Raw genomic sequence first — 23,934 nt, 5'->3', positions numbered from 1 at the left:
CATCCCTGGGATGCAAGGATGGTTCAATATACGGAAATCAATAAATGTTATTCACCACATCAATACACTTAAAGATAAGAACCATATGATCATCTCGATAGACGCAGAGAAAGCATTCGACAAAGTACAGCATCCCTTTATGTTCAAAACATTAGAAAAACTAGGGATAACAGGAACTTACCTTGACATTGTAAAAGCTATCTATGCTAAGCCTCAGGCTAGCATCATTCTGAATGGACAAAAGTTAAAGGCATTCCCTCTAAAATCTGGAACAAGACAGGGATGCCTTCTATCACCACTTCTATTCAATATAGTTCTCGAAACACTGGCCAGAGCAATTAGACAGACGAAAGAAATTAAAGGCATAAAAATAGGAAAAGAAGAACTTAAATTATCACTATTTGCAGATGACATGATTCTATACCTAGAAGACCCAAAAGGGTCTACAAAGAAACTACTAGAACTAATAAATGAATTCAGCAAAGTGGCAGGATATAAAATCAACACGCATAAATCAAAGGCACTTCTGTATATCAGCGACAAAACTTCTGAAACGGAAATGAGGAAAAACACTCCATTCACAATATCCTCAAAAAAAATAAAATACTTGGGAATCAACCTAACAAAAGAGGTGAAAGATTTATACAATGAAAACTACAGAACCCTAAAGAGAGAAGTAGAAGAAGATCTTAGAAGATGGAAAAATATACCCTGTTCATGGATAGGCAGAACTAACATCATCAAAATGGCAATATTACCAAAAGTTCTCTATAGGTTTAATGCAATGACAATCAAAATCCAATGGCATTTCTTGTAGAAATAGATAAAGCAATCATGAAATTCATATGGAAAAATAAAAGACCCAGAATAGCAAAAGCAATTCTAAACATGAAGTGTGAATCAGGCGGTATAGGGATACCAGATTTCAAATTATATTACAGAGCAATAGTGACAAAAACAGCATGGTACTGGTACCAAAACAGGCGGGTGGACCAATGGTATAGAATAGAGGACACAGAGACTAAGCCACAAAATTACAACTTTCTTATATTTGATAAAGGGGCTAAAAGCATGCAATGGAGGAAGGATAGCATCTTCAACAAATGGTGCTGGGAAAACTGGAAATCCATATGCAACAAAATGAAACTGAATCCCTTTCTCTCGCCATGCACAAAAGTTAACTCAAAGTGGATCAAGGAGCTTGATATCAAATCAGAGACTCTGCGTCTGATAGAAGAAAAAGTTGGCTCCGATCTACATATTGTGGGGTTGGGCTCCAAATTCCTTAATAGGACACCCATAGCACAAGAGTTAATAACAAGAATCAACGAATGGGACTTACTTAAACTAAAAAGTTTTTTCTCAGCAAGAGAAACAATAAGAGAGGTAAATAGGGAGCCTACATCCTGGGAACAAATTTTTACTCCTCACACTTCAGATAGAGCCCTAATATCCAGAGTATACAAAGAACTCAAAAAATTAGACAATAAGATAACAAATAACCCAATCAACAAATATAATCTTAATCTTATGCTGAAAGGTCTCATGACTATAATGGCATGGTTATTGTTAACTTTTTATCGCAGCCCACTCCTTTTCTAGAAAACCTGTGAAATATATTTCATGTACATCCCTATTAATTGGTTTCATAACCTCTGTATCATCACACCCCAGCAGAGGAACTGAAACCAGAACAAGAAGTACAGTCAACAAGGGACACACAGATATGAAATCAGATTAGGCCTTTTTCTACTCCTGCACCAAATACAGATTTTCCTAAGTGGAAAACAGTACTAGTCCCTACACACTGAGATCTCTCCTCCTCTATTCCACTTTTCTCACTAATTTCAGAGGACTTGCAATACCCTTACTAAGCCACTGTCAATTTCAGGCTCTGATTAATAATGACAAGTAGTTGTCATTTCTTCCCAAAACATACTGATTCACATGTAACTACTGGGAAAAGCGAAGCCAGACCTCTCTTTGCATCCTAGAGGTAACACAGGCCTCTGAAAAACTGCCAAGAGGTAGGTCAGGTTCAATGCCAGGTCCAAAGACTGGAAATCCTCAAAAGTCATTTAAACTATTTGAACCTGTATTTCCCTGCTGGTTAAAATGGAACCAAGAATGTCCTCAACAAAACTGCTGTGAGGATTAAACAAAGGGTGAAAAGGTGTAGCATTGTGCCTGGGAAATGCTGACTCCCCCACTCCATTAATTCTTTTCATCTGCTGCTGATAAATGCAAAGTGGTGCTTTTTCCTACTCAACTCTTCCAGTCTCTTTCACAGAACTTTTAAGATATTCACTTTTTAAATCAAGAGTACTTTCCTCAGCTTCCATTTTGTTCTGTTGTTCCAGCATTCACACATGCTGGTTCGCCTCTCTGCAATGGGGCTGGTAGTTCTGTCAGGATAGAAACTTGAGTCACCCGTGACTCTTCACCTTCCCACAGCCTGTACTCCATTCATTTTGGAGGCTGATCTAATCTCTGACTAAGTCTCTTGAGTCCCTTCTTCACTCCTTTTACAGACACCACCCAGATCCAGCTTCCATCATACCTTATTACCTGCACTACAGACACAGCTTCTGTCTCCTCCCCACCCCTCCTCCCAGCCCAGCCCATTCTCCATCAAACAGCTATGGCCATATTTTTAATACAGAGATATTTAATATAGTGCCATTCTTCACTCATCTGAGAAAAGCTTCTTCTTATCCTGGGGATAAAACTGTACTTTGTCGGCAAGGCTGCAGCCTACCTCTGCCCACCCTATCTTCCACACTTTCAGCTCTCCATTCTAATCCTGCCCCCAAATGCCTGCAGCAAGCTCCTTCCTTCCTAATTAATGGCTACTCATCTTTCAGAGCTCTACATACATTACACCATCTGAAAGATGGCTTCCCTGACCTCCATCCTTTCGTTCAAACTAGATTACATTAGGTCTGCAGCCCACCTCCATTCTGTAACTCTCTCGGCACCCTGGTTTCCCCCTCTGAACATCAATTATCACTATTTTGTAATTGTGCACTCATTTGTGAGTGCATTTATTTATCCATCTGCACTATCACCACTTTTATCCCCACCATAGATGCAACCTATGCCCTTCTAGTTAGGCCTACATGTGCCGCACAGAGCACAGGGCTGGTATCTCAGTCAGCATCCACAGGATGGTAAATACATAGAAGGGAAAGGACTTCTGGTCCCACCAGTGCCCAGTGCTATACTTAGCATCTGAGACTTGCCTCATAAATGTTAGAATATTTTCAGTTATATTTTGCTTGCCTATTGTGTTTAGATGACCACTTTGCTAATAGGTGCAAGATGTTTTGAATGGCCTTGGAAGGTTGGGCACAAATGAGTCAGGTATCCAATACACACTGATATCTCCCTATAAGAGGTACTACCGAAAGATGGCTCTGATAATCAAGGGTACTGAGGATGAAGGAAAAAAGAAGAAAAGTAGTTTCATGCCAGAAGGAGTATAAAAGATCAACCATGTGACAAAGACAAAATATTGGTGTTCTTCAATAGGTACCTGTGGGTGATCTTCATGGTACAAGCGAGGCAGCAGCTTCACCATGACGCACACCATCCCAGGGTGCATGATGACAGAATCACCTTCATCCATCCTGCAGAGAGGGGAAAGCAGGACATCAGATAAGAATGCACATAATCTCTTCTCCATTTTACAGAATATTGGGGATCTTTCTTTCTGAGCCAGACCATGACCCACATTCTCAATTTACCACTTAATTTCCTAAATGACCTTGAATGATCCATCTGAGCTAAATTCTTCCTAATAATATGATGCCCTTATACACTAAGCCACAGTGCCTGGCACAGGGTTCCATGCTCAATGGAAGTTGATTCCTGGCCTTCTTCATTTCTCTCCAAGTATGTGGGAAATTGAGAAGCTCTCAAACACACACACACTCACACACACACACACACACACACACACACACACACACAAGCAAACATGCACATACACACATGGGCTCCTGGATTCCTTCATAATTGTGCAAGCACAGTTTGATGTGCCCTATCCCTGAAAGCAATTAAAATCCTGATAGAACTCATGAGCTATGTCTGTGACTACACTGAAAAATAAATGGAGAATGAAGTAGAGGGTAATGAAGAAAGCATGACCTCTCAGTTGTACATTCACCTCTATACTCAAGTTTTGGAAGCTCACCATAACTAGAGATAAACCACCGCTCAAGGCTGGCTATTGCACAAGGCAACTGAGGAATACAAATCACGTTGCAAAGTCCTTGAAAACTGATCTGACACTGGAACTGTGATCCACAGAAGGTGGGTAGAAATCAATCTAGTAGGTTTATTGCCTCTAAAACAAAATAATCAACATTCATCATAAAATGCCAGCAGTAGCTGGAGTTTGTAACATTCAAAATAATCAGGATGCAACTTGAAATTGGTCAACATAAAATGAACTAGGGAAATCTCAGTATCTCTTATGAAAATAGGCAATCAACAGATGTCAATGTTGAGATGACACAGGCATTGAAATTTTCAGACAAAACCTTTAAAACAGTTATTATTAACCAAAGTCCGAGAAGTAGCAATTAACCCTTTTGAAACAAATGAAAAGACAGAAAGCCAACAAAGAAACAAATAATAAAAAGGAATAAAACATAAATTTAAAAAATTGAAGAATACAGTGACTGAAGTTTTATAAAACTCACTGAAATGACAGTAGAGAACAAAATGAGAAAGGAAATTGCATGAACTTGAAGATAGATGAATCCACATTTTCAAACTGTACTACAAAGAAGAAGATTTTTTTAAAACATGAAGAGTTTCAAGGTAATGAGTCACACTACCAAACTATCCAACTTTCCTGTCATTGAATTCTCAAAGGAGAGAAGAAAGAGTTTGATGCAAAAGAAAAAAAGTTTGAGAAGTTTTTACCCATTCTTTCTTCACATGTGGTAAAACACAAAACCTTAAAGATTCAAGAAACTTAGTAAAAACCAAGAAAAATAAACAAAGAAATTCATGTTCAGGCATATCACCGTCAAATTGATGAGCCCTGAAAAGATGAAAAAAAAATTGAAAGCAACCAGAGAAAAACACACAGGGGAACACATACAGGGGAACAACAACTTGAATGATGGTATATTTTTCTCATGAGAAAACGCAAGGCAGGGAAGCAACGTTTTTTAAATGTTGCAAAAAAACACACAGAACTAATTCTATACCCAGCAAAAATACTCTTCAGGAATGAAGGCAAAATAAATACATGCCCAGGTGTAGGAAAACAAAGGGAATTTCTTGCCATCAGACTCATTCTAAAACTATTTTTAAATGTTCTTTAGATGGTAGTATGAAAATAATAACAGATGGAAACTTGGTACTCCAGAAATGAAAAAAGAGCAATGGCAACAGAAATGGTAAATATTTGGGTAAGTATAACACACTGCTTTTTTCTTTTCATATTAAATATAAGTATAATGGTTGAAAGAAACATTGTATTCAATGTAATACATTAAATGTAATGCCCATGTTAGATAAGGATAAAAAGAATGGCATAGTGGTAAGCCTTCTATGATCCACCTGAATTAGACTTTCCGAAATGTGTATATTCTAATCCCTATTGCAAACACTAAAAACACTAGACAAAGAAAGATTAGTAAAAAAAAAAAATCAATGTCCATGAATTCAAATGGAAATCCAGAATATATTCAAACTATGCACACACACACATACACAAAAAAAAAAAAAAAAACAAGAGAAAAGAAAAATAGAAGAACAAAACAGGCAGGGGAGAGAAAACAAAAATGGTAGGCCCAAAATAAAACACATAAATGATTATATTAAATAATCAATAGATATTGTCATAAAATGAAAAATAAAGATCAAAGTATAGGCCATTATTAGATATAATGATATAGCCAGTCCTGATGGTGCATGCCTACAATCCCATCTGCAAGAGGCCAAGACAGGAGGATCATGGGTTCAAAGCCAGCCTCAGCAATGGTGAGGCACTAAGCAACTCAATGAGAGCTTTTCTCTAAATAAAACACAAAGTAGGGCTGCGAATGTGGCTCAGTATTTGAGTGTCCTTGAGTTCAATCCCTGGTAACCCCCCAAATACATATATGTATATGTGTGTGTGTGTGTGTATGTGTGTATATATATATATATATATATATATATATATATATATATATATATATATATATATATATAAAATTGGATATGTATATGGATATGTATACACACACATATATATATAATGATATAGGTAGATTAAAAGTAAAAGGATAGAAAATTTGCTACCAGGCTAACACTAATCAAAAAATAAATAAAGGACAAGGGATGTAGCTCAGTTGTAGATCATTTCCCTAGCATATATGAGATCCTGGGTTACATTGCCAGCTCTGCAAAAAATAAATAATTAAATAAATAAAAGCTGGTATAATTCTATTAAGATCAGAGAAAGAAGTTTCAGATTGAGGAAAACTAGCATCAATAAACAACTCATATCACATAATGATTAAAAGATTCATAGCCATTCAAAATGTGCAGGTACTTCACAACAGAGTCAAAATTCACAAAGAAAAACTTATATGACTGAAATCATGATGGCAAATACCCAATTATAGTTGGATATCTTAACATTCTTCTCAATAATTGATAGAAAAGGCAAAGAGAAAATCAATAAATTTATAGGCCTGAACGATGTTATCAACCAAGTGACGTAATTGATGTTTACAGATATGCCACTGAACAATTGCAGAATATACATTTGTTAAACAGGCTATATCCTGTGGCATTAAAAAAAATGTCAGACTACTTCAAATAAATAAAATCCACAAAGCATGTTCTCAGACCACACAGAATTGAATTAAAAACAAATAATAGAAAGACATCTTTACAATTTTCAAGTGCTTGAAATTAAACAACATATTTCCAAATAAAAATTGGGTCAAATAAAAAGTTTCAAGAAGAATTTTAAAATATTTTGAGCTTAAACAAAAAAGAGTATACATTGAATTATTTGTGGGATATTGCTAAAATTCACAGGAAAAAATGCAAACATTACAAAAGAAAAAAGTCCCAAATTTAAAAAATGAAGCTTCCATCTTCACACACTATTTTTTAAAAGAAAAAAAAATGCAAGTAGAAGAAATGCAAAAATAAAGAGCAAAAATCAATAAAATTAGAAAATGAAAAACAATACAGAAAATAACTGAAGATAACCTGGTTCTTTGAAAACATTTTGAAAGTTGGGGAATCACTAGCTGAGCTAAAGAGAAAAAGAGAGAAGACACCAAAAATCAATATCAGAGTGAAAGAAAGAATACTGTATAGACCCCACACATGTTAAAAGGAAAATAAGAAAATATTATGAATCACTATGCACATAAATTTTACAAGTTAGATGAAATGGATCAACTCTTTCAAAGCCACAAACTACCAAATCTAAAGCAAGAAAGAATAAATGACTTGAATAATTTATAACTATTACATAAACTGAATCCATAGTTTAAAACCTTTCCACAAAGAAAACTCTAGGCCTAGCATATTTTCACTAGTGAATTTTATCATACAGTTTAAAGAGAAATAACCCCAATTCTATGCAACTTATTTCAAAAACTATAAGAGAAAGGAATATTTCCTAATTCATTTTATGAGATTAGAATTACTCAGATTTCAAAAGCAGAAAAAGATAGTACAAGAAAACTACATTCTAATATCCCTAATGAACATAGGTGCAAAAATACTCCAAAAAAGTATTAGAAAATCTATTCTATTTATATATAAAATAAATAAGACAGTAATGGCCAATTTGGCTTATCCCTCAAATGTAAGGCAGATTTAGTATTCAAAAATCAGTCAATGTAACCTATCACATTTATAAATTAAAGTAAAATCATATGATCATATTATTTAATATAGAGAAAGCATTTGAAAGATTCAAAATCTGTGCATGACAAAAATTCTCAGTCAATTATAAGGCATTGCTCATAAGCTGACAATGGGCATTTACTTAAAAAAAAAGTTATTATTATATTTGATGGCAAAAGACTGAGGATTTTCTCCCTAAGATTTAGTCAAAGATGTTCACTTTCTCCATTCTTAGTCAACAAAATGCTGAAACATACAGTTTGGAAAGAAGAGATAAAACCGCTACTACTCACAGATACTGTGATTATTCATAGAAAATCCCAAAGAATCTGGTTTTTAAAAAACTAAATGAATTTGTAGAACTAATGATTGAATTTAGCAGAATCTCAGGATACGTATAAAGTTTAGTTGATATATAAAATTAATCATATTTCTTTATAAAAGAAATGAAAAATGAAGAAACCAAAACATTTTAAATAGCATTTAGATTAGTGCCCCCCCACTAAAGATTACTCAGATATAAATCTAATTTAAGTGTGAGCTCTCTACGTTGAATACTACAGACTTTGATGAAAGAAATCAAAGACCTAAACAGAGAAATATACTACATTTATGTATTGAAAGATTTAATATAGTTCCATTTCCAATTCTCCCAAAATTGATGTATAGATTTAATGTAATTTCAGTAAAAATCTCAGCAGAATTTTTGTAGATAGAAGCAAGCTGATCATTAACATTTATGTGGTTCCAGAGCAGCCAAAAGCAAAGGACGTAAAATTCAAAGCAATTTGAAAAGGAAGAATAAACTTTGAGGACTCACATTTGTTAATTTGATGATTTATTATACAGCTACACTAACCAAGACGGTATTGATGAAGGGCTGGACACACAGATCAATGGAATAGAGTCCAGAAAAGAACTACATAAATATGACCAATTGACTTTTTTCAAAGATACAAAGACAATTCAGTGAAAAGAGCATAATAATATTTTAAACAAAGGAATTTGGAAAAATCAGACATCCATATATACCAAAAATGAATCTCTATCTAACCTTACACCCTATGCAAAAAGTAATTCAAATGGATTATAGACCTAAAAATCTTTTAGAAGAAAGCATGGAAAAAAATCTTCATGACCTTTGGTTAGGCAAAGAGATTTTAGATATAATGTAAAAGGTATGACCCATGTTATAGTCAGCTTTTTAATTGCTATAACCAAAAAATGTGATAAGAACAATTACAGGAGGAAAAATTTATTTGGGGGATCACAGTTTCAGAGGTCTTAGATGGATGGCTCCATTGTTCTGGGCCGAGGTTCCCTTTCTTTAGTGGAATTCTGTTTTACAGATTTAAAGGAAAAGCTTTTTTGCCAGTTTGAGCTGGTTGAAGGATCTGGCTTGTGGAAGTAAGAAGAGCAATTATATTTGTTAGGGGGAGTGGAAGCAGCCAGAAAGAACAGGCTGAGTTCTGTGATTGGGATGCACAATGCAGCATATGTCCTGCCAGTTGAAGGACTTCACCTCAGCCCCTGGCAGTGCTCTGGAGAGGAGACAGGACCTCAGAAGGCACAGGCTGCCAGGCATACCCAGGGAAATCTGACCTAAACACCACACCCCCAGGAACAAAAATCCCAAAGGAGAAGGTCTCCACTGAGTTCTGCCCTTGGCTTCCAGGCATCCCATAAACCTTGCTGGTTCTCACATGAATCAAGTCTCCTCCAACCCTGAACTGACTTAGATCAAAATTTTATACCAGCTTCAAGGATAAGGAAACTTGGAGTCAGAGCTAATTTGATTTAAAGAAAAGTCACATGACATTCTTACCCACCCAACTCTATCTGACTTCCTACCTACTACACCTGCGCATGATGTTTGAGTGAGAAACAAATGGGGGACAGAGATTCTTTCATGACTCCATGGCAAAAGGCACTGAAGTTCTACCTCTCCTCTGGGTCCAGCCACTTGAAGTTGCCTTGGAGGTTGCTAATGGCGTTTCCCTTCTGAACATCCACAACTGACTCTTGCCCAGCCCTCAGGGAGTCCTTCAAGTCCCTGCGCAGGTGGAGGGTACCACTGGCCATGCTGTCCAAAAAACTGAGGATCTGGAGGCACCTCTGAATCCTGGGTGGGAGTGGGCAGCGGGAGGAAAAGGCAGCACTCAGGAAATCAGCAAACGGCCTGGCCTTGGTATCAGACCAAGAGTGTCGAGAGGGTCCTTCTTCGACCAGGACCCCAAAACAGCCCAGCAAGTAGAGGTCCTCAGCCAGCTTCTCAAAAAGCCCATTCCTCCTGAAGAAGTCACTGTTGACAGGGTCCAGGTGCAGTGCTGCAGACACAGCACAGAGGGTATGCAGCACCAGTTCCAGTGTCTGGCTGGGGGTCACAGTCCCCCATGCCTGCAGCGGAGACTCATGGAGAGACCCCTCTAGATCAGACAGCAGGGACAGCAGCCCGTTGAACCCACTGGAGACTCTGAATGCAGCCCGGCCTTTGGGAGTCTCTAGGATCCGAAGAAGAGACTAAAACAGCAAAGAGATAAAAATGAGTGAACTTCAAGAGGCAGTTAACACTGAGCTCATGCACACCTGCTCCGAAGCATACCATGCACTCTGTCCTGATGCCAAACATCAGAAGTCATAGGAGCAATATGAAGGATGTTTTCAAATACTGAGGTATCTCTCTTATTCCTCTTATTCTTAGATTTAAGTTTCCCATAAGTGCCTTTTTTCAAAGAGCTCCCCTTGAAACCTGTGCTGATAGGGTTTATCTAACTCTCTGGCTTATATGCATCTCCACCCAAAAAGCTGTCTCTGATCCCTAGTTCACACTTATCCTAGGCCCCCCCAATCCCCTCTTATTCCCCCAATGAAACCACTTTTACACTACTTCATTTGCTAGAAATGGTCTCAGGTCTCCCCCAGACAGGATAACCATGAGATTGAGAACCACATCTGGCTTATTCACTGCTGTGGAACCCAGTGCAAACTTAATAACTACTCCCTGCATGAATGGGAACCAACCGTCTCTTTCATGGGAGCTACAATGAAATCCTAAAGAAGCAGTTTATTATTCTCCCTCTCTGAGCAAGCAGGGATACATCTGTTAAATGATGATATAAAAGCTCATCTTTTCATATCATCTACTTAAAAGATGATATGAAAAGATGAGCTTTCAAGTAGAGAAGGGAAACCCTCAATGAAACAAAATACAGAGGTACCCCATATAGAATAGACCATGTGTGGAGAAAGAATTTAAAGTACTCCAAGTATATTCAGTAAAATACCTCACCCTCCAGATGGCTGAGACTTCTACTGGTCAGATAAATGTTTATTTCTTCCTAAAATCAAATCTTTGCTGAGCATTTCCAATGCACCATTCATTGCTGCCAATGTGTGGTATACACTAGGTATTCAATATACCTTTTTGAAAGGCAGGCAGGCAGGTGGCCAGGTGGGCTATTTTTAAGCAGTGCTCACTCTGAGCTAACTTCATACATTAAAGTGAAGAATGTGTGGACAACTTTTGATAAATACTAAAAGCCTGTAGTTTGGTATTTATTGATTAATCACACAAATTGTAGAGGGCCCCATCTAAAACCTGGGCATTTCAGGCACGTTTCCTAGAGAGTAGAGGGTCCTTGTGGTTCCTTTAATAGACTCGAGAGATATTTGAGTTATTTTATCCTTTCAAATATTTAATGCTGCTGGAAACAAGGAAGGGGACAATCTGGAGTCAATCCAGGATGCTTGAGATAAGGCTCAAAGAGGAAAAAAACGAGAAACTCCAAATTTGGGGAAGGTGACACTGTGACTTCAGTGCATGTGTCAGCTTGACACATGGAAGTCAGCAGGCAAAGAAGAAACGGGAAGCTCAGGAAAGAAAAGGAGAAAACAGTCATAAAATTCTCCTACATAGAAGGTCAAATAGAAACTTAGTAAAGTTATAACTAATGATTAAAGATGAAACTATGCACTTTTGATGGGAAAAGTAACTTTCCAGCTGCATCTCTAAAATGCTGGTACCCTAACCTAACAGGAGTTTCTCCCTATAACAATATAATGGGTGCTCCCGTCACTCAAATTTTGTTGTTTAAAGTGATATTTCATTACAAGAATACCAAGCAGCTTTTTGGGTAGTCAATCCCATGTGTGAGCTAAAACAACATGAGCCTGGATCATGTTGATGCACACAGATGAGAATTCTCACAAAGACTCTCAAAAAGTGGTCAAGATCCACTTAATATACTTCGACTACCCAATCTATGACATTTCAAGAAATCAAAAAACAAAATGAATATTATAGTAACTAGGAAAATCTATGAAAGGCCAAATTCCACAGTTTTGATCAAAATGGATAAGTAATATAAAATGAGAAAGAAATATTTATCTTTACCAATATGGGATGATAGATCATTTCCCAGTTAGAGAAAACATCTGTCATATGGTGGTTAGATCAATGATAACCCACCACAGCAAAGAAGGACCAGTATGAGGAAATCAATTGCCATTTTGGAATTTGAAAAAAAGAGTTAGCATCAGAGCCACCCACCAAAGGAGATTCAAATCAGAGTCATGGGATAGACTTCAGGTAAATGGACTTTCCATACTGCCAGAAAGATGGAGGCAAAAATAAAATATGAAGGATGTGGCAATGACAGTGCTTTTTCCTTGTGGTGAGAATATGCCCTCACATTGTGAATTTGGCTCAAAATCCAGGAAAGATTGGCATTTGTAGACATGTCCTTAAAGACAAAAATTAAGATTGCTAGAGCAAAGTTCTTTCAGAAACGGTGATGCTCAGAAAATGTAAAAGCCCATGGCTAGCACTGAGCAAGGCCTTTCTGTGTGTAGACAGTCACCACAGCCACTTGCTTCCATCCCACACTCCTCACCCTGAGGAGCCTGGGGCTGTGAGAGGCCAAGGCAGACACCACATCTGTATCTGCCACACATGCACAACTCTCTCCTAACAAAGAATTATTTCTTCAGCTGAGCAGGAAACTCACTATAATGTTGAAGCTCGTGAAGGTTTGGTCACTTTCCTTCCAAATGATGACTTACATGGTGGAAGGAACACTGCTGAACTATACACAGTGTTTGAAACTATATACTTTGTTTGAAACTGAGCTTGTGCCTGGTCACAGGACACAGGCCACCAAAAATAAATCAATCACAAAGACATTGGTAAATTTAAAGCTATACGATTCTAAACAGTCTCAATTCAACTGAGAGTTTTTGATGGCTCTTAAGACAACTAGGAGGTTGGTTTCAAGCACTGGAATGAATGGAGCTCTTCAGTTTATCCCATGACACATGACAAAACATACCAAAAAGGAGAATGATTCAAAAACAAAACTAATCAGATTATAGCCAATTGTCTGAGTGCTTCATGACCACTGAAAGCCCACTCTTCTCTCCAGAAACCACCTTCCAATTGTCCAAATTGATGTCTGATATTGCTTAGAAGGATTCCATCCTTCTAAGAGTGTTGAAAACAGATATTTTTTTAAGAGACACAACCTGATAATAGTCCTCATCATGATCTGTGTCTCTCAAAGAGACTGTCACCTGTAACTCCTAGCTGGTTGTTTTCTTTTCTGCTTGGGAGGGGGAAAAGGAAGGAATGGGCTGTCCTTAATTGTTGCTTTGTTTGATTTATTAAATTCAGAGTCATTATCTAAAATGGGGGTAATCTCATTAGAACGTAGACTGTTCTATTATTTCTTGGGATGGGGTTAATTTCATATTTGCAGAGTCATAAAGTAAAGAGTTCAAAATCCAATTACAAAGGCTTAATTTCATAGCAACTAAAGAGAAACATTTCTATCATAAAGGAAAATAAATACTTCACTACTTCGGGAAACGATTTGTCAGGAACTGGGGGCCTAGGAGGAGGGTCTCCATTACTGTCATTCAACTTTACATGATAATGCATCACATAGGGTTTCCAGTCGGTGGAAGGGAGTAAATTTAATCAGCTGAAGTCAAAGTAATCAGGCTAGGGTTGACACATTTCAAGAAAGGTCAGCGTTAAGCACATTTTCTCATCCTTAACTCAGTTACCATGTCATCGTCTCTGAGTTAGTATTCCTCCAGCTTGAATCTATGAAATGGATGTCTGCTGCAAAGCGCTAACTATGTTAGGACTAACAGGATTTATTTCACATTCTATTATTTGTTATTCCTCATAATTTTCCATGTGTCATGCTGGAAGACTGGTGAGGTAATGTGATTAAAGCTCAGAGTTGAACAGCTAAATGTATATTAGCAAATCAATCTGAATTTGTGCATAACCCAATCATGGTCCCACCGGCCATGGAGAGGAAATTCATTTGCCTACATTATTCCTTAACTCAGTTATCATTTGGGAGAATTGGTGGTGCAGTCACATGTGACTTTAGTGTTGGTATGGAAGCACCACTGAATTTTGGAAACATCTGCCCTGAATTGGTCTTCTCCAGAGTGGCTGGCAGATTTTGCCACAAGGAAGGGACACTGGAACAACGCCATATTGGGAATGCATTTCAGAGACAGCAACCCTTTACCACCAACCCCTTTGCATTTCAGGTCCCAATACGCCAGCATTTCCCCCTCATCCTCTGTCTGACCCACTCTGTGGATAGTACCTGTGGGCACAGCCAGGCCTTAGCTTCTAGCAAAGGAGATATAGCCAAAAGGAGTTCATTTCACATTTTTGCTCCCAAAGTTCCAAGGGATTCCCAAGATGATTGAGAAACAATTGCAGATCCCACATCAGATTCCATCAAACATTCACTAGATACTCATGTTACTCAGTGGTAGGCAAATCTGGGATAGGCTCGGGGGGCCCATCCTGCTCCACTGCTCACTGGAGCAGCAATGTGTTAACAGCCCTAGTCCTCAGAGGGCAATGGCAGCTCCTGGGGCCTCCCAACTGCCCAGAAGTGACTTGGTACATGGGGAGAAGATGGCACATTGAGCACAGGCTATGATTTTGTTAAATAAGCTCTCTGAGCGTTCGTTCTTATGTGCTCTCTTGATAGTGTGATTCTGAAATGATATTGAATCTGTAAAACACCATAATGGCTTTACATTGCTAATTCTAGAAATTCAGTCCATTACCCAAGGGCTAACACTCCAATAAGAAGCCTCTGGGCTATTGAGTAAACAAGATGAACTCTCCAAGAGCAAAGCACAGCACTTCTTCTGTATTAGACACAAAAATGCTTTTACTCTCCAAACAAAGTAAAAGAGAAATTTTTTTCTTCTCTGAATCTGTTTAACTTTCAATATGAAAGTGTCAGAAATGATTGTTCACCCTGTCAAAAACCACAGTCCGGACTGCTCTCATGGTACTTTTCCTTTTCCTGTAAGAACACATAAAATAAAGCTGAACACAGACGTGAGGAGGGAATGAGACAAACAGCCTGCCAAGGTGGGAAAATCACTCATTCTTCAGTTGCTAGTCTTAGATTCAGACTAACTTCAACACTTATAGCAACTATCAATGAAGTGCTCTAACTAGACTCTCTCTGCCTATAACACTGGAAAACGGGGCCACCTGAATCTAAGGTCTTTCCCAGCACTAAATTTTCATCAACTCTTTTTGTTTTGTTTTGTTTTTGCATTATGATGCCCCTACTTCACAAAATAACTGAGCTGTTCCAAAAGATATTTAACTTTCCTTTTTTGCTTCATAGAAATCACTGTCACTGATTTTTTTTCCATGTAGTGAAATCATTGTTTGGGTTCTGTGAAGCACATGATAGCCATGTTCACAATGTCACTTTTATATGAGTCACTCATTGCTTCAGCCAAGCCAACCCCTGCAGGCTTAGGCCTTGTGAACAGGCAAAGTTCACACCAATGTCTGTCTGATATTGGCTCTGCAGAGAAACAAAGTATGTCAAATGATTCAAACACCATCCTCTACATGTTCAGAAAGGTTTTGTCCAGAGACATACATAAGTAAGCTAGATTGATGGTTTACTAAATTTTGGGAGTCAGAGAAGTTTGTACTTTTTTCTTTTTTTAATTCACCAAAAATTGGGTATGACATTCTAAGAAAACATAAGCATGTGCTTCATTTGGGATTGTGCTACACATACATGTGAGAAGTCCAGGTCCACTCCCCAAGGGGTATTTACATTTATTTCTGCTCTGTCCCCAAATAGAATAAAACCAAAGAAAAGAGAATTTTTTAAAAAAAGTATAAATCCATAAACATTAAAGAAGTGAAGGAAAGGAATGGTAACAAAATTGTGAGAGCCATAAGACAGAAAGAATAGTAGGGTTAGTATTTTGTTATATTTCTTTAACTAAATTAAGGTAATTTGTTAATTATTAGCAATATCATAAAAGCATATAATCCTCTGTTATCCAAATGTTACAACCGAGTCTCATTTGTCCCCTTGTACCTGCTGCTCCCACACCTTTCACTGCCTTTTGCTCCCTTTATCTCTTCTGAGAGCTTTCCTCAAACAGGTAAGGCAGAGCTGATCTCCCTTACTTTTCTTTTTCATAGCAGGCTGTGCCCAATGGCTAACCAAGGCATCTACCACACTATAATACAACCCATGCTCACTTATTATGAGCACTCTTCTCTGAGCTCCCACAGGCCCAGGTTAGTATCTCATTCTATTGTATGTCCAGGCATTCTGTATCAGGCCTGGTAATTGATAGATGCTCAGTAAGTAGAGTCAACAAGGCAGTTGTTTAACCACCACTGATTTGAGCTCCACTTTCACAGTTTACAATGTTGCTGGGAACCAGCTGCCTTCATGGGGACTACTTTTCCTGGAACCCCTGACATTCAAGTGAGTCCTCTCCAAAGTTCTGTCCATAGAAAATTAGACAGAAATTAACACATGGCAGTTCCAGGTCTGAATGAAAATGCCTTCTGCCATTTTCCATGGTAGTTCTTCCCTTGTGTGCTAGCTGAGTTAGAAGGCCAGGTGACAGCTGTGCCTGAATAGCAGCCACAATCATTGACTGGATTCTATGCAAAAAGGAAAGTCTAATGTATCAGGCAACTGAGGATGTGAGATTTATTTGTTATAGCAGCTAACACTGCCTAACACAATGTACTACCTAATATAGTGGCCAACTAAATGAACCAAAGCCTGAAAAAATGTGTATCATTTGGTAAATATCTATAGAAAAGCCAGTCACAAAGAGGAACTTGAAATTACCTTCAGGAGGTCCAGTTTCAGCTGCAGCTCCCCCTGAGTGGATGAGCACAAAGCACCAACAATGATGCTCATATACTCTTCAGCATTGATGACTGAGAGCTGCTCCAAGATGCTGAGTGAGGCTCCCCGGTAGCACTCATCATCCAGGAAGATCTTGATGAAGGGCACCATGCCATGGTCTTTCAGGACAACTGGGGACCACACAGACAAGATGGGGCTGGAGCATGGAGCCTTGGTACCTCAGTTTCACTCTTAAGGAATGCTTTGTCTTTAAACTCGTTTTGCTACATTTTAAGTATTCTGTTTGCCTATTGGTATGCCCATTATAAATTAAAATGAAAAAAAGGAAGAGAGAAAATATGAAGCTGAAAATTTTTAAAAACTGCTTTCTTCATCATTGAGAATCTTATTTTGGGGTGGGGGGAAATTTTCATCAATATCTCCATAGGAGATAAGTTTAAGATAGGAGAAATAAGTTCAAGACAACTATAGTTAAGAACAATGTCTTATAGTCTTGTAGGAAAAAAGAGGGAGAAAAAAACACCTTCTTTTTAGAAACCTAGGTAATGGGAATTTTAACTAGATATCCCTTGCCCTTTGTTTCCCTATAACTTGATAGTCCAGAGAGACAATACTCTCTTTTTTTCTGCTAAAATTCTTGCAGAAAACAAACTAGAATCTGAGAACATATTTAATTTCTGGGTAGTTTCTTGGGGAGAAAATAAAGGAAACCAAGTTGGTGGTATGCTCTTGTTTAAAAATAATCCTAAACATTTTTTCTTCCCCAGAATTGATTTTTAGAGTAGTTCACGTGGAGTAAAAAACTAGGCAGTAACTTGCCCAAACTAATGTGGATTTGAGAAGCTCAAGTCCGTAATGCAGAATTAGTTTAATTGTGGGCTGAGTACTCCCCTACCTGACCATCCCCATGGAGGCTTGCTGAAATAGTAGCTTCCTCAGCTCTACCTTGACTTACTACTAGTTAAATGTCTGAGAGTGAGCTGAGGAATATAAACTTTAACTAGCCCCTCTGGGGAATGTTTTATAGTCTAATGTTAGAGACTTCCCTTTGCTATAATGAAATAATAGTTTTTTACATTTAGGATAGTTAATCTATAAGAACCTCAGATAAAGATACCTAAATCACAGAACAAACTGCCCATTGATATGACTGTTGGTACATGTTTCATATTATTTTAAATATATGTATGTGTGCATGTGTGTGTATTGCACATACTTTCTTAAAAATATAGAAACAACATGATCTTAGAAAACTAAAAAAAAAAAAAGTCGGGGGGAGGGAGTCTGGGGATGGATAGAGTTTCAAGATTACCCTGGCCAGGAGTATGTCCAAATTATACTTCTTAAAAAGGACTAACTTCCTTTAATTGTCTTTACCTCTTTAGCTGTTTCCTTTTCTCTTTTTGGATCTATAGTCACTGTAGCAGAATATTAATGGATTTTACTTGAAAAGAGGGAAGGGGCTCTGTAATTCCCATTAATTTAGAAACTGCTAGATTAAGTACAGTCTCTTTGCTCACCAACCTTATTGCATAACCTTAGAGTAAAAAGTGTCAACCAAGATGTCTATCAATTTACTGTTGGTCACTGAACACCAACCAGCAGATGGACATTACACATAGCATTAATACTGGTTATTCCCTAAATATAACTTTTGAAAATTCATGTAGAAAACCAGGAAATAATTAACATTTTAATAAATAATGACAAGGCAAAGTTGGTACCATTCTTACCTGCATTCCGCACCGAGCCTTTCAGAAGTTCGACCACAGTTCTCAGCATCACACAGGTGAGTTCTCTTTCTGGATCCTGAATGCCAGAACTATACTCTTTGTTTCCTATCATATTAAAGAATCAACAAAAATCCAAGTACACATTAACTTCATTAGTTTCTATTCTCTTAAGAAGATGTGAATACAGTACTTCTATTATAAGGGAGTGTGAACCCCAATTCTTGAGATATGACACTACTACCCTCAAAAGCAGTGGTTCTCCAATGTGAGCATTATCAGAATCCCCTAGTTGGATTGCTGGTAAAATCCAGAGCTTCATGCTGGGTCCCATCCCCAGAGATTCTGAATTAATAAGTCTGGGATGAGAGCCTACAACTTGCCTTTCTAACATGTTCCCAGGTGATGCTGATGAGGAGGGTCCACTGACCATGCTTCACTTTAAGAAGCATTGCCTCGCCTTCTTGATTCTCTTTTCACCACTTTTACAGTTCACCATCATCCCTGGGAGAGAGTACAGCTCATACCCAAGCCATTCAGAAGCTCAAGAGATTTGAGCATAAGATGTGTGGGAAGCTCAATACATATTTTGAGAGTGAATGAATAAATGAGTACAAAGTATGACTTATTACCAGGAGACAGAATACCTATGAATAAATAAAGCACGTTTTAAAACACAAAGCACAAAGTAAGACTGACTACTTTAGCTTGCTAAAAAGCTCAAACTCTCCTAGAAATGCTGATAAGTCTGGGATGAGACTTAGAAGCAAATAGATGACAGAAAGCAATACGGAACTAGAACAATACAAAAACACTTAAAAACAAAGACTGTGCAAAGATTTCTCAGTTAAATGCCAAGGAAAGCTAATTTGCTAACTTTATTCATGACCAGATTTAGGGCATGGCTTGAATGTGTCCTCCAAAATTTAAGTGTCAAAAACTTAATTATGCATTAATAATATTTGAAGGTGAGGCTTTTGAGACATAATTAGGTTTAGATGAGACCATGAGAGTGGAGACCCTGTGATGGGATTAATGACCTTATCAGAGGAGAATGAGAGATCCAAGAATGGAATGCTGGATCCTTTGTCCTTTGCTGCCCTCCACCATGTTTTGATGGAAAAAGAATGCCTTCACTAGATGCTTGCACCATGATATTGGACTTCCTAGCCTCCAGAAGCATGAGCTAAATAAACTCCTATTATTTATAAGTTATCCAGTCTATAGCATTATATTATAATGACAGAAAAGGGACTAAGACAAAGCTACTAAAGAACAGAAATTTGCATATAACAAAACTGTCCAGGACATTTGCATATAACAAAACACACAAAGCATTCTGGAAGCCCATTGTCCTCAATCCTGATCAGACTTGCAAATATTCTCAGGACAGGATAGGCCTTTTCTGGCCTCCAAAAGATGCCCAAGCTCTTCCTGGAGTATCTACCTCAGTCTTCCATGCAACACCATGCAAGTGTAGGGATACAGAAATCAACCTTTTCTAAGCACCTGCTATGTACCAGGCACAGCAATGGGGCCTTTTTCTTTAATTCTCAGAAGATTCCTATGATGTAGCTATTATCAACATGTTACTGAGAGGGAAGCAAGTCCAAAAAGACAAAGTAACTTTGCTAAGACCTCTCCATTTGTAAGTAATAAGGCCAGGATTTCAGCTCAATCCTTATTATTGCCTGGCTCCAACACCCATGATCTCTCTCTCTGCTTCTTCTCCTCAGATAGACTCAGGAAATAAACAGGCTAATGATGACCTTGGCTTAAGTCTGAAGCAGATTTCCAAAAGCCCCAAAGGCCAGAGAGTCCCCAGGCACTCCTAGCCTGTGCAGTGGGACAAGGAGAGGAGAAAAAGGTGAGGAGAGATAAACAGTCAGGTTCTTGTGTTCTGGGGTCCCTCCTCCAGGCTGATTTCACAGAACAGCAGATGTACACAGATCAAGGGAAAGACAAGAGAAATAGGAAAAGGAAGTTTTGTGCCTATTTTCCATCACTAAAATCACTGGAGGTGGGGGCTACAGAGTCCCATATACAGGGTCCCCAGCAGGGTTTATGTCTGGGACATGGTAAAGAAATTAAAGGGCCCAATGCCCATTCACTGTGCACTTCCATGAGGACATAAGGCACCCCAAAGTGTGCCTTATGTCACTTTGGGTTGCTGAAGTTGAGACCCTGGAGTGCAGGGACTGAGGCAAGTGCCAGGAGTATAGCCAAGAAGGCACAAGTAGCTGCCCAACAGGGCACACAAAGTGGGACCAAAACTTGGAGGTCCTGGTGACCCCTCTGCCAGTGGGGAACCATCAGACCAACAGTGTGGAGTGAGCAAGGCCATATCTCAGAAGATCCTTAAAGAGCAGAGCTCTTCCAGAAGCCTAGAGCTCTCCAGGCTCCCATTACCCTTTGCATTACTGAAGATCCACAGGTCCCCAGCTATCTCCCATCTACATACCCAGTGTCTAGGGTGGGAAAATACTTAAAAACTAAGGGCCTGGGTTAGTCCCAAGTGCATTCTAAAGTTGCATCCATCACTTTTACCTTCTCATGGGGAAGACTGGGAAGCCTGCCTACTCTTTGTGATGCCATGTGTCTCAGGGACACCTTCTCTGACCTTCATGATGCCCAGTGCCATTTGCATGCTTATATTCTCTGTCACATCAAGGGGTTTTTGGGTTGTCACACAGACCAAGCCTAGCTAATAATGATCCCAGCCCACTTTCCCATCCCTCCCTATTCTCTGAGGCCGCACCTGACTTCCTCATGATCTTGGCCTGCTTCCTCAGCTGGGCCAGCAGCAAGCCCAGCAGCCCTGAGTCCCTGAAGATGTCAGTGAAGAGAGGGTCACTGCCAGTGATCTTGAGGATGCTCTGCAGTGCCACAAGGGTACAGGATGGCTCAGGGCTCTCCTTGATCAGACGCTGCACCTTCTGCAGGATCTCATGGGGCACGTAGCACATCTTGAACACCAGTGACTCCAGGAGCTGGAAAAATTGCACCTGCACTGAGGTAGGCTTCAGGGGTACAATCTCCACAAACTGTGAGATGGGCTGCAGGGTCCACTCCAGAAGGAAGAAATTCCGAGGGTTCCAAGCCCACATGGTCTTCATGGCCAACAGGACTTGTGTGCAGAGGACAGCATCATTGGCTTTGTGGAAAACACTCTGTAGAACCTGGAAGGCCTGCAGATTCTTAACACTCACACCTAAAGATGAAAACAAGAATAATCCTGCAAGTCATTTCTCCCATTTAGAAATATGTGCTTGCATTATCATTAGAACACCCTATTTGAAGTTTCTATTTTCTAGGTCTTGTGTATATGCATCTACCAAAATCCAAAAAGGTCATCCACTCGGGATATGAAAAAGGCTGGAGCTGCATTGTCAAAGATATGTTGGTTAATAGAGCACTTTAACTGTGGCCACTATGAACCAAGATGTTCCAAAAGCATCAAAACACACTGGAGTTCCAAAAGAAAGTTGAAAGAAAAGAAAACAAATTATCCCATGAAAGAGTCATTTGTATTGGCTGCACGTTGAGGTGTTACATTTTGGACATATTGAGATAAATAAAATACATGACCAAAAATAATTTAACCAGTTTCTTCTTATTTGAAATTACACAATCTGACTTACATTGTGTTTCATTGGCCAGAGCTGGTCTTGGAGAATTATTTTCAATTGATTAAAATCAAATGATGTCAAAGATGACCAAGCAAATCAGTTTCATTTCTAGATAAGCCGTTAAAGAATATACCTTCCTAACTCGCCCGGCCTTTTTCTCCAGCTGAAAAGACGACTCTCATTCTCTCTCATGTAGGAGATGCTTCATCAGAAAGCTCTTTGCCTACAGCCCTCTCTCCTTGGATACCAGAGAAGTTTCTGAAACTGAAATTTCTGGTCCAACATTCCCCTGAACCTTATCCATGTCCCTGTGCATCTGCTGAAGCCCACCCAGTGGCCCTTCTTAAGCTGGCCCCTATGGCTTTCCACTCTTCGGCCTCGGCTCTGCAGCAGCTCCCCCTTCCTCAGACTCACCCAGCTGTTCAAGGCCACATTTTTTTCCCTAGACAGTACAACCTACCTTTAAAGTCTTCCCTTTCATTTCAATCTGGAACAATCATACTTAGCCTTCAAAACACCTTCCACCAGGCACCTCTGTGTGGGGTTTCCTTACTGACCCATGGGATGTCACAGCTGTGTCAGATGCATTTGTCAGCCAGTTCTCTAGCAGAATATATTCAGTGTGTGCACAAGGTCTCTAAAGAGAAGCTTAAGGAAGCAGGCACCTGGCCTGTTCACACCAGCACCCATGTGGCACCCAAGTGTGTGCAGACTGAATTCATCAATTAACCAATCATATCTCAGAGTACTAAGAAGAGAAGTCACTGACTCTGAGCCTAGGAGGTTGATTCAAGATCATCAGACTTCATCACAAATATTAGAGTCTCCACAAGGTGGGTGGTGGAATCAGAGAACTCCTCCAATCTTTTCCTTTATTAAGCAATATTTCTTCTGAGTTCTACACAAAACAAACTTCCTCATTGTAAAAAGCTGTAGTTGCACATCTGGGTAAGTGTATAAAGGGGAGATTTCAGACTCACAGCTCATTTCCCCAAAGGCTATGGCCATATCAGACTCTCCTACCTTAACAGGTAAATACAGAAAAAGGGGGGGGGGACCTGCATAGACTTATCAGGGCACAGCATTGACTCCATTGAGGTTACCCAGAGACATAAGAAGGACCCACCAGAAGTCTCACGATGGAACTTGAAGCCTTCAAGCTGAGGGTAAGTGACACTGTCAAACACCTTCAGCTCTGACCTCCCACAGGTTGTCAGCCACACTACTAATCCAACAAGCTCCTCCAGCTGGGGGTCCACTTCACCCTGAGTCAGTCCGTCGTACCTGTGGGGACAGATAAGGCCATCTCCCTGCACATCTTGCATGGAGCAGCCACATTTGTGCATGGTGCTCCTCACAAGGAGACAGAGGCAATGCAGATCTGTCATATTGGGGAAGACCCCAAAGATCTTAAGCTAGAGGCACCATGTCACCAAAGACAAGGAGAACATCCTGGATAAATGCTATTATGTTTGCAAACTTCAGCTAAATAAGTGCTACCAGAATAGA

The 23,934-nt window shown here is 39.1% G+C and overlaps 1 protein-coding gene across 2 annotated transcripts in view; it reads right to left on the bottom strand.

Moving 5' to 3' along the window:
- Window positions 1-23,934, bottom strand: part of WDFY4 (WDFY family member 4) — a 250,451-nt gene that overhangs the window by 202,804 nt on the left and 23,713 nt on the right. For both annotated transcript variants that reach the window (XM_081267492.1, XM_081267493.1), the window contains exons 7-12: window positions 23,552-23,709; window positions 21,555-22,007; window positions 18,800-18,904; window positions 17,046-17,236; window positions 9,818-10,395; window positions 3,536-3,629 (exon numbers count right to left, since the gene is read on the bottom strand). In XM_081267492.1, the coding sequence (XP_081123618.1) occupies window positions 3,536-3,629; window positions 9,818-10,395; window positions 17,046-17,236; window positions 18,800-18,904; window positions 21,555-22,007; window positions 23,552-23,709 (1,579 nt within the window). The remainder of the gene's footprint in view (window positions 1-3,535; window positions 3,630-9,817; window positions 10,396-17,045; window positions 17,237-18,799; window positions 18,905-21,554; window positions 22,008-23,551; window positions 23,710-23,934) is intronic.

The sequence above is a fragment of the Spermophilus citellus genome (genome assembly GCF_964194105.1).
Source record: "Spermophilus citellus genome assembly, chromosome: 15".
In the NCBI taxonomy this organism is placed as follows: Eukaryota; Metazoa; Chordata; class Mammalia; order Rodentia; family Sciuridae; genus Spermophilus; species Spermophilus citellus.
Note: the sequence above shows the minus strand (reverse complement) of the source record. Positions and strands in the feature narration are given on the sequence as shown.